At 36.9% G+C, this 16,393-nt stretch overlaps 1 protein-coding gene across 4 annotated transcripts in view; it reads left to right on the top strand.

Annotated features, from left to right (window-relative positions):
• TRAPPC8 (trafficking protein particle complex subunit 8) overlaps nucleotides 1-16,121 on the top strand; it is a 52,484-nt gene extending 36,363 nt beyond the window's left edge. For 2 of the 4 annotated variants that reach the window (XM_063168023.1, XM_063168041.1), the window contains 9 exons: nucleotides 218-314; nucleotides 761-829; nucleotides 946-986; nucleotides 2,581-2,766; nucleotides 3,261-3,362; nucleotides 9,969-10,016; nucleotides 11,365-11,510; nucleotides 13,070-13,159; nucleotides 15,095-16,121. In XM_063168023.1, coding sequence (XP_063024093.1) covers nucleotides 218-314; nucleotides 761-829; nucleotides 946-986; nucleotides 2,581-2,766; nucleotides 3,261-3,362; nucleotides 9,969-10,016; nucleotides 11,365-11,510; nucleotides 13,070-13,159; nucleotides 15,095-15,329 — 1,014 coding nt within the window. In that variant the 3' untranslated portion in view covers nucleotides 15,330-16,121. The remainder of the gene's footprint in view (nucleotides 1-217; nucleotides 315-760; nucleotides 830-945; nucleotides 987-2,580; nucleotides 2,767-3,260; nucleotides 3,363-9,968; nucleotides 10,017-11,364; nucleotides 11,511-13,069; nucleotides 13,160-15,094) is intronic. The other 2 variants (XM_063168032.1, XM_063168050.1) reach the window with 1 other exon arrangement.
• Nucleotides 16,122-16,393: the final 272 nt, after the last annotated feature.

Here is a 16,393-nt window from a genome sequence, read left to right as displayed (position 1 = left end):
GCTTTGTTTACTGGAATTGGAAGTTGCTGTGATCTGGGACTTTACAATGGGTCTTACATCTCTCCTAGTCTCTAAGTACTGTGTGTTATGAGTGGTGTGAATAATGAGTTAAATTAAGATTCTAACAGTGCCACCTTGCAGTGAACACTTAGTGTGCAATGTAGCACATCACAGTTGTGACTGGTTTTCTTTGACATAGCTTTTGTCTGTTCCATAGAGTGAGACGGGTGTTAAGGAATTTCATATAGTGCAAGTTTCAAGCAATAGCAAGCACTGGAAGCTTCAAAAATCTGTGAACATCTCTGGAGACAAAGGTGTGTATCTTTATCAAAATGATGGCATGTCTGGCTTCTGGCTGATAAAAATAGTTAAAAGAATCTTACAAGGAACTGAATTTGGTTTTTAGAATAATTTGTTTGTAATAACTTCATCCATTCCAAAAATAGTAAAGCCCTTCTTTTGTTATATTTCAAGAAATATATATACACAGATAACTTATTCAGACTTAATGAATTTTAAAAACAAACTTAATTTACAGGTAAATTATTTCTGTGATGTAGAGAAATCCATGTGTGGGGTGGCTGGCAACTTTCCTCACAAGAAATATGGTTGTGTTGTGTGCCATTGCTATGCCTGATTAGCTGTGCTTGTAGGGTGTCATCTGTTTGTTTCCTGTTTGTGAATGTTCAAGGCTTTTGTCTAAGGGACTCTGATTATGCTGAGAGTGAATAAAAAAAATCTTGCCACCTTTTTCTTTCAGATACTAAACTGGCTAGCAGAGAGCGAGCGAAGTTGTGTTTTAAAGCAGTGAGGTGCAAAAACTCAGAAGGTAGGTTTTTTCCTGAATGTGGTAACTTTTTGAAACAAGATACTCTTTTGGATACTGTATGCTGAAGTTGTGACTTCCCATGATGCTAAAACATGCTTTCTCTTTTTATCCCTTAGAAAATTACACATTTGCAGATATTGTCTTTGGAAATGAGCAGGTAGGTGGATGGGTACAACTGCGTATTTTGTCTTTTGTAAGGTGTCCCTATCATGTGACAGGACAAAGAGGTGGTAAGGTAACTTAGGCTGGCTTGTAATCAGGAATATTAGGATCCCAGCTCCTTAGCTGAACTACTTTGGAATTACATTACAATGCTGGCTTTTTTGCTAATACTTTTCCTTCCTTTTCAGCTCTTTGGAGTAGTTATTTTAAATGTGTCCCAGGCCTCTAGTTTTCTAGTAGAGGCCTGCAGATATTAGATTCTTGTTCTTAATTATACTTTTACTAAGACAGGCTAAAAGTTCTAGTTACAACTTATTTGAAAAACTGGAAAACTAATGGATGTTGGTTCCAGAATTTCAAAACTACTACAGGAGGTTGCATTGAATTCAAGGAGTCTATTTGATTTTTCTAGAAGTTTAGGATCCTAGACTACCATGCTCTTCTAATCTTTTTTAAACACACAGATATTGAATAATCCTCTCACTAAATGATCTTGATACAACAAATGCTTTCTCAAAACCTGAGGAAAGTATGCCTCTTGCATTAGGTCATAAATTTGCATAGTGGATTTAGTCAGCTGAATGACAGATTGCTTATTTTATGCTGAGCATACATTTTTCCTGTATTGAGCTTTTAAAGCCAAAGAAAACCTATTCACTGCCATTTCATTTCATAGGCATATAAATTGAAGTCAGGACTAAAAATCTGAGGTAGATGATACTTCTGTGCATTTTAAAGTTGGAATCTGAGCTACAGCAGGTTGAGCTTTCCTTGAGAACATTTTATTACAGTGGAAAGATGGGGAAGGAGTCCTCCCTTCTGAGCAGTGTCTCCAAATGTGGATTTTCTCCCTGGGTATCAGCATTCTGCTGGTGCAATAATTATCAGCTTTGCAACAGCATATTCTGGAAAAGCTAGCAATTTTGAAAGGAAGGGGTTGCACAGCCAAGTTCCAAGTTCCTTGCTTATCTTGTTGCATCCAACAGGACACAGTATCATTGCTCTTAGAAACCAGTTTCTTTGCCAGGCTGTTGGTGTTGGAAGAGCTTGGTACACATGACAGCACAGTGTTTCTGTTTGTGCCATGTATCTGTGGGGATGTGCTGTGCACATCTATTATCTCTGCTATTGCTAGCAAAATGTATGTTTCTAACTTAGGTAAATAATTCTAGCTAAGCTGAGAAAAATATTAGTAAGCAAAAATTACTTTTGTGTGACTTAGTTGGATGCTGCAGCTCTCTTTATTATATTATATATATCACAGTAGACTGCTTTGTGGTAATAATCAAAGCTCCTATTTCCAAGTTTGGTATTTGTATTTCTAAACTTGCAAGTTATAGCACTGTGTTCCCTACGTTACCTTTAGCAGCCCTTTAGCTATTCTGATCTCTAACAGGTCAGGCACAGAAACCAAGGTGTCTGGCATCCTGTAATCCCTGGCATCCTGGCATCCCTTTGCACCCTTTGCAAAGGGAAGCCCACTGGGATAATGGAACTGAAATGCTACAATGATGAGCTAGCTCTGTTAGAGCAACTTGAGTCAGCTCACATCCTGTTCTCAACACTTTCTTATCTTTTTTCTCTTGTAGATAATAAGTTCAGCCAGTCCTTGTGCAGACTTTTTTTTCCAAAGCTTATCCTCTGAATTTAAAAGAACACATGTGCAATCTCATACTCATGCATCTCAAAGGGCAGTGAAACAATCGTTTGATGAAACAGTGAGATTGATACAAAAATGCAGTGAAGTTGATTTGAACATTGTGGTACTGTGGAAGGTAAGTATGGTTGTGGCCTTTGTGGTAATTTGGGCATGAAACATTACAGTTAGAAAATAATTTCATGTGGTATCCTGAACTGTCAGGCATATACATATGGAATTTATGGGTGAACTTTTTTTCCTGAAAACAATCAAACAAGCTATAACGATGCCAGCAGCAGAGATAGTCTTAGTATCTATTACTGTAATAAGTGTCCCTACATTACTCTGGATGCACCCAGTTCTTCTAATCTCTCTTTTAAAAGAGAAAATTACAAAATCTTAAACTAAGAGACTTATTAATGCTTGATCTTACAGAACTGTAAGAGCAACCCAGTCTGTTTTGAACAAGAGTCTCATTTGAAGCAGTGTTAGCAGAAATATGTCATGCTAGCCTATTAGTTTTGATCAGTACAGCATGTTCCACCTAAGTTAGGGAGCAGTCAGTAATTCTGTGTTATGACTCCTATGATAGTTTCTGGTCTGCAAATGTCTTTGTATTATGTTCTGTAGGCATATGTTGTGGAAGACAGCAAGCAGCTTATTTTGGAGGGCCAGCATCATGTTACCCTTAACACTGTTGGGAAGGAGGCCTTTTCATTTCCTCAGAAGCAGGTAATCTACTGTGAAGTTTTCCTTTACAATTGCTTCTTGCTGTAAACAGACGTAATGAATTCCCTAGTATGTAAGTGGAAGCTTTTGTAGAATCTTAACATCAGATATGTGTTATTACTAAATAATTCAGACTGACAAACTCCAGGTTTGCTTAGTCCTCTGTATTGAACTAGCCAGGCCCAGTTGAAACATGAGAAAAGCAATATGCAGGTAAGCATGTTGATGAGCTGTTGTTGAGGTAAAGTCTTCTTTGGTGTTTCAGGTAGAACTAGAAACTTGTTAATGGCACGAAAGGTAATGATTATTACATAAAAAAGTTAATAGTAAAATGGTGAAGTTTGTAGTTGTTTTGCTTGATGAAAGAAAGCAGCATCTGTAAGAAACTGTGGGTGGGTGTCTTCTGGTACATGAATTGATAACAACTATCGAAGTTACAGATAAGGTTCTGTAAAAATGTCTGTACTAAATGCAGTTTATGTGGATGAAGAAGACTAATGTTCAGAATAAGAGGAAATACGTCTTGTGCTTGTTTAGACTTCTCCTGAGCAGCATATTGCTGTTCCCTCTTGTTTTGGTGCCATGCTTAATATTTTTACCAATATTGCAGACATAACATATAGCTTTTAGTGAGCTCCTAAAGTTGCAGCAAAGAGTACTATGTACTAATTTTGTCAAGAAAACAATACAGAACAAATGTCTTCCTATAAATGCTGTGCTATAATGCAGGTAGTGAATTACTCTGAAGCTGTGCATTCGGCTTTGGTTCGTCAGCCTTTAAGTGTTTGTACATTGCTAAGATAATTTTTTCCACTTAGTTATTTGTGCTATGAAATAAATGGGAATTGGCACACGTGCTCTAGCTATGCTGAGGTGTACAAGAGGCTGTATTAATCTAATGACAACTGCCCCTCAGGTATTCCTTTCCCTGTCTTAATGTATATGTAGAACTGTAGATCACACTGTAGACATCTAAGGTTAGGAGACACAATACTGTGAGCTTCTGATCTCATCAAGTTCTGATTCTCAAATGAATAGGAAGAGAAAATAGAAATTAATCACATCTGCATCCTAAAATAAACAAATGACTGAATAGTATGGGTAGAAATTCACATTTCTTGTAGACTGGAACTCTGTCTGTATCACAATCAATTTCAAATTAAAGAAATTGATCCTGCTGCTAGCATCAAGGAGGATCTATATGTACTCTCAATGCTTTTTGAATATATGCTACTGTATTAGCATTCTCTGTCTAAAATCTATTTCTAATCAGGTTTTATTACATCTGTCTTCATATAGATTGTACATTGATTATTGTATTCACTTCCTTAAACATGAGGAGTGCACTTCTTTTGAAGCATTCTGTAATTTGGTTGGGAGCAAGAAGGCATCTGCATTGTCATGCAGTTGAAATCTGCTATAAGAGTAATTGATTGTTGAGGTTTTTTTAATAAAGGTGTAAATTCTGTGTCCTCATGATAACCAAAGCCCAGAGTTAGCATAAATCTTAAGAATCTATGATCTCAGGATTGCTAAGAATTGAGAAATTGCATATCCTCACATACTACTTAATTCAATTGGCTCATAATAGTGTGGGGAGAGCAGATAGACTGCTTTGAGGTGGGAGGTGAGGTGTACCAATTAATTGATTTGAGACTTTGCAGCAGTTTGCTTCATTCAGTCCACATTTCAGAATTAAAAGACTCCCCAAAATAGAATTGAATTAAGCTAGATATGGAAAATAATGTACTTAATCTCTTAAGAGCTGTAAATTGTCTTTGAATTATTTTGCTCTTTTAAAGTAACACAAGCAGTGAGAAGCTGTGGTGGGCAGTGGTAGAAAATCCCAAACTCAAACGCTACCTCTAATTTAGTATTTTCAGTGTATAATTTTGTCTTATAAGCCTGTATTTATTCTCTTAAGTCATGAACAGGGTTGGAAACTACTCTAGATTGCTTCTGATTTGCCTTGTGCCGACAGTATTGAAGTTGGTTGTTTTCTGAGGACTGAACAGCAGAGGGAGATGGAGGTTCATGCTTTTTACCGGCACATGTGGGTTACCAGTTCATAAATGATAGAGGGCTGCTCTGATCTGGGGGGAAAAAAAAATAATTCCTGACTCTGAACAGAGTGTCACCTAGGATGCAAGAGTCCACTGTCTGCATTTATTGCTGAGTTTTGTTTGTTGCTTCTCTACAGTGACTTTCTTCTTGACTTCCTTAGTTTCATGCTGTTGTATGCAGCAAAGGAATTTTTGTCTGTCTGTCAGACACAGACAATTATCCCCAGCCCAAGAACAGTCATACAGTGGACACTGACGAAACATGAACAAAATTCCTCTCTGACCCCCCCCCCCTTTATTTCTTTTAGTCCTCTGAGAAATGGCTCAGATCTTAGCCACATTAATCAAACAACTCTGTTGAAAAAAATGTGATCACTTACTTTATATTTTGGTCAAATTCTCTGTACTGGTTACCTTCTGCTACATTGTCATTTGTGGCATATCTCAGATTAACTCTTTGCCAGCTTCTAAATATGGATTTAGAAGTTTGGATTCACAGAAGCTTCTACTACTGTTCAGGGAAACAGTAGAAACAAAGCAGTAGAAACAAAACAAAAACAGTAGAAGTAAAGCACTGTAGTGAAGAACAGGAGATAGATATTTTTCAGCAGTGTTATGTTTAAGTTGTTCCAGCAGTTGCTGCTAGATTGGTAGTTGGGTGAACTGACATAAATTCATCCTTATATGTCTGTAAGATGTTAGATTGCTGACTGAGCCATGGTGATGGGTGGTTACTTCTGCTTGGATCCTTGTGGGACGTTTAATGCACAACAGGGATGTGGAACAGGCAGCAGGGTGCAATTATTCCTGTACCACAGTAGCATAACTTGCTATAGTATTTGATAAAACCAAGATATAACTTCTGGTTACAGTGGGGCTTGGGGAAAGGCTGAAATGTTTTTCTGGGTAAAATTTCTATATGTACCAACATATTAAAAAGGTAAGCAGCAGTAAAATTCTGTACAAGTTTTTTAATGCTCAAATTCATGTGCTCCCTTTTTTTCCATGTTTGTTCAAAATATAATTAGAGATACTAATCCTTTTTCATTCCAACCACTATAATAGCTATAACTTTAAAGCTGGTTTTCTGTCACTAAATAGGGATGTTTATTGTTGCTGTTTGCACTAGAGTTTTTTTGTATAACAAAATAGCACTACTTTTGAGCATAGGCTACTGGACAGCATAGACCTACCAGGAGATGTGACAATCTACTTACACTTTTGTGTTCTAGAAGTTTGGAGTCATAACATGCAGTGTGCTGAAGGAACACTTGCAGAATATTGACTTTGTTAAAGTGTTCATGTGTTTCATATAGAAATCTCTCTGGATTATATGGAAAACATTTATCTTCTTATCCTTCCTCTCATTTGTATTTTTGAAAAAAATGTCCTTTGGCTAAAAGTAGGGGAAAAAATGCTAAATATAGTTTTTTGCCTTGAATCAGAAGGTGCCACAAAGTGATATGTTAATAGTCACAGGCAACAATATATGAAGAAGAAAAGTCACATAAGGTGTAAATAAAGCGAATTGCTTTGAATAGATCCATTTCATAAAAGCCTCACTTATAAATTCAGTTAAGAATTTGTAAATTAGGGCTGTTTTTTTCAACTATGGTACTGCTGTAGGTTTTGTTTCTCTTCTGAAACATGCTTTTTGGAATCAAGTAGTTTTAACTGAAAGTCACCTTAAAATTGCACTTGAAATACAGCTACTCTGTCTCTTCTTCTTGACCTCTCTGCCTTAAATTAGTGAAAGGACAAAAACTTCAAATGCATTAAACATCCAGTCACAGTTAGGGCTGTTGATTAATATTATTTCTTACTGCTCTCTTCCCTGTTTTTCTAATCTGGTGAATTCAATCCAAAAGATTCTGAAAGTTCAGTGTAATATGGTGGGATAGAAGTAGTAGTGGAAGTAATAGGACATCTGACACACTTCTGGTTTGCAATGATTTCTCACCAAAGGAAGGTGAGAAGCAGCCTAGAGGTTTGTCATTCGAATGTTGGCATGTTGGGAATAGCATCTGTCCTTTCCAGGTGTGCTTCAGGACTGCACATGATGTTCTGGGCTGCATGTTTAGTCCTGTGAATTAGACCAGTGGTAGTCCAAAGTAAAATCCATAGAGAGAATAATTTTAGGTAAGACAGCTTCTTGAAATATATGCAGCTTAGTGAGTCAGCAACAGTTTGGTTGGAAGCAGAAATTCTTGAAATGTAGGAGAGGGGTGGGGTTTAAGTAACTGTTTTTCCTATTACTGGAAGTGACATCTTTTGCTAGTTCAGGACTTTTTTTACAGAGTATGTGGGAGGAGATGCTTGAATAAAACAAGATTGTTGGAAGGATTTAAGACTTTCCTTAAACCACCTCAGTAGAGGAAAAGCAAAGTTCTTAAGGGTAAATGAACATCAAGAGGTGAAATACACATTTTTCACTCTGTTGTATCAATTAATAGAGCAGATACCGTACCAGTTTGGGAGATCTGGCTTATATTATTGTCATGAATGAAATATTACAAGTAGTTGCAATATTTGATCTGCTGTTTTACCCATTATGGACTGCAGAGCTGAAGGAATCTGTTTTCAAATGCACTATTTTATTCTTTATATCAGTAAAATACTGTTCCTGGAGTTCTCATTTCTGTAAGTTGAGAGCTACAATGAATATGGATGAGTCACATGTTGAAGGAAGCAACTTAAAACTGGGGTTTTAAAATAGAAATTCTCAGATCTAAAATGGGAAAGGGAAAAAAGCACATCATTTAGATGTCTCACTACTGCTTTTGTATATTCTGCTTTTACTTATGCTTAGTTCCATTCAAGAGTTTCCTGTTTAGGTTTTCTTCTGTGCTGTGCATACTGGTCCCTTGTATTTGACTGAGCACATCAATCCTTTTGGCTACTTATGACTTGTGGTTTATGGGGCACATATACTGATCTTCTGTACGACTTGGAAGTCAAATTACAGTGCTTAACTTTTCTTGGTGTGCTTAAGGGCACATTGACCCAAGTCTCTAAGAATATTGTTTATGAAATGGAAAACTTTAGGTTGTGTAATATTTGGTATAAAAATCTTCAAAAGTGACTGTATGTGAAGATACCATCACTTCTGTCTGTCTGATGGAAAGGAAGAACTTCTCAATTTGAAAGTGCATTCTAAGATATTAAGGAATGTGTTATGGGTAGATCTGTCTGTTACATCTATTTAAAGAGGCTTTGAATTGTTAAAATGTTGCTTTTTCAACTTTTAGCTAAACATAATTGCAGGAGAGATCTGAAACTGGTGTGAATGACTAAAGCACCATTTCAGAAGTGTATATAGAGATGATTGATAGCTTTTTCAAACTACCAAAATACCAGACTCTAATGGTTGGGACTTTCTTGTAACACAAATGAGCGAAGATGTGGAGATTATTCTACTTGAATTAGAAATCTTCTGTCTAGTTTTGAGTGTATTTGTTTGAAGCTGGCCTGTGTAAATGGCTTTGGGCACCAAGAAGCTTTCTAAAAACAGAAAACAACTTTCTAAGCACCAGTTGTGCAGTTTGTAGCTCTAGGAACATGGCGGAGTTCTGGTGCTAATGCTTGTTGTGTATTTTTAGGCAAAACCAAAAAAGCTTTAAAATGCAGCTATAAAATGTAAAACAAAAACACACACCCCTCTTCCAACCTCTTCAAGTCAAGCCTCTCTACCAGTATGTATAGATGAGACACTCAAATTGCACTATAACTGTTTTTTGAAAGGGACAATCCTAACCATTGATGTGACTTTCTTGTATGCAGCCTATGCTGGTTACTGGAGCTTGTGACACTTCTGGAGGCTTTGCAAAGAACCACACTGAGTCAGCAAGCTGATTTTAGGGGTCTGAATTTTTTTTTTTCCCTTTTAAAAGGCAGTACTTCACTTGGGCTGATAATCAAGGTGTTCAGCAATAAAATATCACCTGTTCAGTTCTTGATTTTTCTTTTGCTTTGTGAGTATAAGGCTGTTACTGCTTGGTGTGTATTCTTGAAGGGAAGGTACAGGTGCCAAGTAGATGTGGGCTTTTGGTTTGGTTTTTTTAAGCCTTGATCCAATTTCACAAGCTCCAGAGTAGGGCAGGAGTTTAATGCATCCTTAAACTTAGCATTTTTTAGCAGTCTCTAGGTAGCTTTCTGATCTGTATGCACATCTTCTTGGTTATTGTTTGGAAGTCATTAATTCTTTCCTGAACCATTCATTAGGTAAGAGAAAAATGGGCTGAATGTTGTATCTTAGCCTTTGTTCTAGGTACACAATCACAAAAAGCATAGAGTCTGAGCAGCTAAACTTGGAGAGACAGACATCTTTTCTGACTCTCACACCAGAAGGTGGCTGAAATTAAGGTTTAGTTCTGCTGGAAAATGATTAATTTTGCTGCTTTCCAATCCTTCATCAGAGGTGTAATATTAGAACTAAAGGTTGGAAGTATTAATAGCACTCTGCACTTTCACCAGTAAATGTTTCTGCTGCATTTCATGATGTTCTTGTCTACTTGTAGAGGTAAATATTCGTATTTGTCTTTTGTAGGGTTTTAAAAAAATACTCGGGAATTCTGATTGGGAGGACTTGGAACAGGTAATTGACTCTAGGGCAAACTACAGTATGTAGGGTATTGCTGTGTGGTTGAAGGCAGCCTTGAAAATTGGTTGGACTGTTATTTGAGGGGAGAGAATAATTTAAATGAAAACCTATAATCTCTGCTGTGTTTCGTGCTGTCAGTTTGCATTGTTAGGGTGGGATGGAAACACCAAATTTATTCAACATTTAAAATATATTTTATTGTTACTATAGAATATCTTTTTTTCTTCTCAAATTACTTTTGGAAAAAGCTACTCTTCCTTTCAAAGGGAAGACTTACAAGCCTGTGAAAACATTTGGTGTCTTCCTGGTATTATCAGCACAGTGACTAAGGTGTTCACACACATTTCCAGATGCCCCAGTGTGTTTGGTTTTTAAATCAGGTTTCATTGCCTGTACTGTTTCTTTTCAACTTGGAAGGTACAATTTATCACCTTTTAATGAAAAGTATTAACTTTATTATACTGTACCAACTTACTGGTGGCTTTTTAAAAATCTAGTTTCATGTGTTTTTGGTAGGCAGTGACATTTACTGCTGCAAATTATTTTTTTCCTTTAAGGATGGATTTTCTGCAGAATAGGTTCATAAGGAAGTACTAAAGGGCAGCCCCTTCCTGAATAAATCCTGCTCACAAACCAGATTAGATGATGTTGGACAGAAACGCTGCACCAAATGCAGGCTGGTTGCAGTTTCTGTATCACTTAATTTGTGCTTCAGGGACTCATTCCATCCAAAGGATTAGGGGGAATCCCAAGTAGTGTGTTGTTAGAGCTTGTCTTGGGCTTTCAGCTGGGGACAAAAGGGTAACTTTCATATCTGCAACTGCTTGTTATGCAATTTCAAAGAAACTCTGTTATTCAGTCCTTCTGTCAGTGTTCACACATTCCTGTAAATTTCTGTTTGCTTTACTTTGGATCTGTTCTGGGTAACTTGTGCATTGTCTTTCCTGTTTTGAACTTCCTAGGGCAGGTGATGAATTTTTTTTTTGTTAGTTATAGCTGCTGAACAGGGAGCAGTGTAAATGCTGTCCCTTTTCTCTAGAAGGCAAACCCAAGCACTAGCAAACCACTGCAACAATAGTGTGCTTTTGTGAAACTTGCACAGATAGTGTTTTCATAAGCAGCTGTGAAATCTGTCTGAAAAGAGGGTAATAGATAAATCATACCAGTTCCTCGTCCGGCATGCTTAAATGCAAACCACCTTGGAAAAAAATGTGAGCATTCATAATGCTGCAGATTTGTTTCCCTTATGAGTTATAGTTCATAATGGAGAATTGTAACTTCTGTGATTAGATTTCTCATACCTTATGTTACTATTTTCAATGCTATCCTAAATTTGTTTCAGGAACTACCAGAAACAGTTCTCTTGAAGTTTTTTCGACCAGAGAACACGCCGGTACCTGCAAGACCAACCCCGGAGCAGCTTTCTAATCTTATTAAGACAAGTCTTCATTATCCAGAATCTTTTAATCATTCTTTTCATCAAAAAAGGTTAGTGAAACATTACCTTTAGAAACTTTAAAAATATTGTTAATTAGACATAAATCCTTTTGAGACTTGCTGTGTGCGTTATGGTATTAAAGTCTGGTATGCAAGCGTGAAATGTTGTTAACTTTTTAAACTCACTGCTTCAGAAGTTTATAGATAAAATGAAAGTTTCCTGTAAAAAAGGATAGACTGTAACACCATAGCTCACAGTTTTAATGTAATGTTATCAAACTTACTGAAAAAAAAAAGAAATAGTCTGCTCCCTTTGTGTTTATTTTTGTTGTCAGAGCAGACAGTGTGATTTCTTTGAGCAGCCAGACAGAAAGACAGATGCACTTTTAGCTCAAAGGAGCTCTTAATGTCTACAACATCTCACTTGCCAAGATTAGCTGCACGTGGTTCCGACTTACGTCAGAAGGAAAAGTGGTAACAGTTCAGATCACTGGGGCTTGTGCCCTGGAAGAATATCAGTATTAACCTTTCAAAAAGCCTGCTGCTAGAGTGAATTGGTTGGAGCCTGTAAAATCTACGAGTCTTTCAAAATTGTAATGATATGAACAAACACCCTGGTTTAAGTTCTGAACATTCAATGGGTTGTACTTGAAACATGAAGGTACCTATTTAGGCCTGAGTTGTTGTATCTTAAAGCTCTACTGTGCTACAGTTTTTTATAACAATTCATGTAAGTTGTCTAAAGAAAGGGATTTGTTTCTAAAATCTAATGTTTAAATGTTCTATAAGGTGGTATATTTTAATGACAGTGATTTAATGACTTGCATTATTCTTGTAGGACATTGACCCTTTATTAGTTAGAGTCTCTAATTGTTCTTTTCTTACAATTCAAGTTTAGAATATTTAAAGTGTTTAGGCAGTGGCAAGGAATTCCAGTGACACAAATCACTTGCTGAATACATAGAGCTGTTTTACCTGCAGTAGTTTGTGTTTCTGCCTGTTGATATCTTGGGGTCTTTCTTGCTCCAGCATTATTTACCAAAACAATAATAGTAATTGTGAACAAGCAGAATATCAATTAACTGTATTAGTTTTATTTAGTATAAAGGCCTGCATTAAATCCAGGTATACATGTGCTATCTGTTCTGGTTGAGCACTGTTCAGGTTATAACTTAAGGCCCAGTGTCAGCAATTCCTCTATGGGAGGCAGTGCAGAAGAAAAGTATCCAGTCAAAGTGTGCTGACCAGAAATTCAGAATATAGTGTACTGGACCATGTTATCCCATTCTGGTATGTCTCATGTCAAACAAGCAGATTTCCTGTAAACTGAGATGGTATTTATGCTTTTTGTCTCCTTTCTCAGCTGGATGAAGGGAGGTGGTAACTTCATTTGGCCTAAATGAGCCAATCCAGTTTGCCTTAATTGACAGCTTTTATTATAAGTAGCTCTATTCAGTATAAGTGATTATATTTCTACCTACACTGGCATAATTGATAACTACATATAAATTCTGTGTTACTGGAAATAGTCTTAATTATACTCTTAAATAGTTAAAATTATCTAAAATTAGATTTTTTTGTCTTTAATGTAGAACTGTTTCTCTTTGCAGCCTCTGTCTGGTACCTGTCACTCTCCTACTTTCCAATTGCTCCCAGGCTGTTGTAGATGTGATGATTGATTTGCGGCATAAACCAACAAGGTAGTGTGCAAATGTTAATAAACCAATATTTTTAAGAACCCTTCCTAGCTTGGAGAGTCTTGTAATATTTTAACTATATTGAATATCTAGAATAGGATTTTTTTCTACAGTGGCTTCTTTGAAAGAATTGAAGCTGATAAAGGTCTCATGCAATTAACTGTGAGTCTTCAGTCTCTGCTAAGACAGGGCCTTTAATTGTGGCTCTTGGGTAGTTAAAACTTGGCAGATCTTTTCTAGAGAAAGATCTTTTCCACCAGTGAAATAGGAGCTTCATCAGCCTTTATTAAACAAAAGTTGTTAGGTTTTCATTTTTTAAATTCTGAATAATTCGTAGACCTCCCACAATTTGGCCTTGTGTAAAATTTTGTAGAACCTTGGATATTTTTAAGACTTCATCTGGGTTTAGCAGCTGATTCTTATGACTGCCTTTTTGCTCAGTACTGTAGTAGTATGTGGGAAAATATTATCATTGAGGAAGTGTTCATGAGTTGCTTCTAAAAGTTTCACTGAAGATTTTTTGTGGGATAGAGAATTCATTACCCTGATATCTATACCATTGTAATTCTACCACTTGTGTTTAAACAAGGCAACTTCAATTCATGATTAATGCAGGTGACAGCTCCCCTTCTGCCCTCTTAGGTATAATACTACCTAGTCTGTTTGCCACCAGGAAGGGGAAGAAAGATTGTGAAGACATTGCAGGGGCTTAGTCATGGGGGAGCAGTGGCTTCTTGCCAACAGTCCATGGAGCCAAGTAAGATTTTAAAAGCCCAGAGCCCAGAAATGGAAGACAGAAAATTTAAGTGTAGTTTACTTTTCAGGTACAGTTAGGCAGCCAGTCACTGATCTGTTTTTTCACAAGGTAGTCATATTGTGTTACACTGGGAGGCGTGTCCTAAGACAGTGTACTCCTCATGTACCTTGAAACTGCTTTAAAAGAAAGCCCCCTCATGCTCTCTCCTAATGTGTCAGTGCAATGTCTCTAAAGCAGTGTAGGTCCATTTTGACTATTCCTGTGTGACATGCAGTCTGATTTAACTCTAGCTCATGGGACAGACCTAGGAATGCCTGAAACAGGAATTCTTTAAACTATGACAATTTGAATATTGTTACTACATTTAGTGTTAGTGTTATGTAGAAAGCTGAGAATACACTGAGTTCTTCATTATATACATCTGTGTGTAATTAATGTCCTGTGTATAGTGTACAGTACATTAGGAACCAAAGAAATGCATTAAATGTTTGTAATGATTCATCTGAGCTAAGGGGAGAGCCACTCTAAGGATTTTTAAGTGAGACAGAGAACATTAAAAAATATTTGGTAAGACTCAGAGTTCAATTGAGCTGATTGAAAGACACAGACATCCCGAAATTTACCCAAGGGTACCCTAGATACTCTGAGTCTGCATGTGTTTATGTATTTGTGGGAATGGGTGTGAGTGGATAGGGATGTAGTAGGAAAGAAGACGACACAGGTGATTTTTTTTTTAAAGTTGTATTACAGTATCTCGATAAAATGCTAAGTGAAGTTCTGTCTGTAGCTATGATGTCAGCTGCTAATCCTTACAAAGTCCAGCTTTGTCTTGCTAGAAAACATGCTCTTAAAGATAAGGAGGGTTTGCAGAACAAAGACAGCCGTATGCATTTGGGGAAGGCAGTGATTTAAGGGTAGTGATTGTAGGCAGGCAGTCAAAAAGACTCAGCAGCATCAAAGACAAATGGCAGTTGGCACTCATCCAAGGAGAACCAGAATAGTAACATAAGTTCCTACTGACTTCTGAAAAATTTCTAGAAAGTATCAGTCTTTGTAAGGGCCTGGTGAGGGGCGAACAGTGCATTCTGCAATCTTAGAAAAACTTGGAGGGAGTCCTGTAAATAGGTAATACATACTTCAAGTGCAGAGAATTAACATTTTTATCCTTTTTTTTTTTTCAGTTCCGAAGCACTAGAAATACATGGATCTTTTACATGGCTTGGGCAAACACAGTACAAGCTTCAACTTAAAGGCCAGGAGGTCTATAGCTTGCAGCTCAAAGCTTGCTTTGTTCATACAGGTGTCTATAACCTTGGAACCCCCAGAGTATTTGCCAAGCTCGTGGACCAAGTTACTTTGTTTGAAACAAGTCAGCAGAACTCCATGCCTGCACTGATCATTATCAATAATATCTGACCACTTCCTGAAAAAAAGCACTAAAAGAAAAAATAAATGGGATTCTTTTCTTACATTGCTGGTTGACATTTTGCTGCAGTTTTTTTGGAATAGCACCTCAAACATCTAACTTGTTACTAAAGATCGTGTAGAAAAGAAAATAGCAAAATATTCAGATGACTTGTCAGTTTGTTTCTCGATGCAATGCACGTTGGACTGAACATATGTTTATCCTTTTATAATGTATTTCTTCTCTGGTAATTAAGATACTCATAACATAAAATACTCTAACTGAAGATCTGAACATACTTGTATGTCCAATGCCCTGTCAAAAATGCAGCTTGACTGCTGTTACAACTTCCAGCATGGTGTGTTTAATATTTGTGGCTGTATTAGGATATGATTCAGGAAGAAAACCTCATTGGCTTTTTCCTGTCTGAAGCCATTAGTTATGGTAAATCCCAACCTTACTGTGAAGTTCAATAAGGTCGCTCAATTCCATTTCTGATTCTCGGTTCTTTAGTTTAAGATTTTGGTTTCATATTTATAGAAACTGGTGACGTTTCAAGGTTTACATAAAAGTCCACCTAGGATGTTTAAAAAAAAATTTGAACCAGTTTGAGTATTTTCTCATTCATCTCAAAACAGAAGGCACTATTTCACAACCATGAGATTGTCATTTAAATTGTCACTTACTATATTATATAACAACTGATCTGTTTAAAAAAAATCTACTCAAGATTTTCAAGAAATGTATTATATTTATAACAAATGTACTGTAAATAGAATAAAGCATACACCATATTCACTGTATGGACTGGTGGCCTTTTTGCTTCCCTTTGCATACAGCTGTAGCAATCCACAGGTGCTGCTGCTGTCACAGAACAGTGCTGGTGCATGAGACAGTGCATCTACCTTCTGATGCATTTTATTCTTACTAGGTAAGGCTTCCAGTTTTACTCGTGTTGGGTACTACTGCATGACTGTCTCCAGGACTTTAAACTTTCAGAAAAAGTCTTGGAGCCCATTCACAGCACATAACCTTTCACAGTTGTTTAAACTTAATAGGGCTGTGGATCATTTTG

The sequence above is a fragment of the Melospiza melodia genome, chromosome 1 (assembly GCF_035770615.1).
Source record: "Melospiza melodia melodia isolate bMelMel2 chromosome 1, bMelMel2.pri, whole genome shotgun sequence".
Classification (NCBI taxonomy): domain Eukaryota; kingdom Metazoa; phylum Chordata; class Aves; order Passeriformes; family Passerellidae; genus Melospiza; species Melospiza melodia.
The sequence above is the reverse complement of the archived record's forward strand: the minus strand, read 5'-3'. Positions and strand labels throughout refer to the sequence as shown.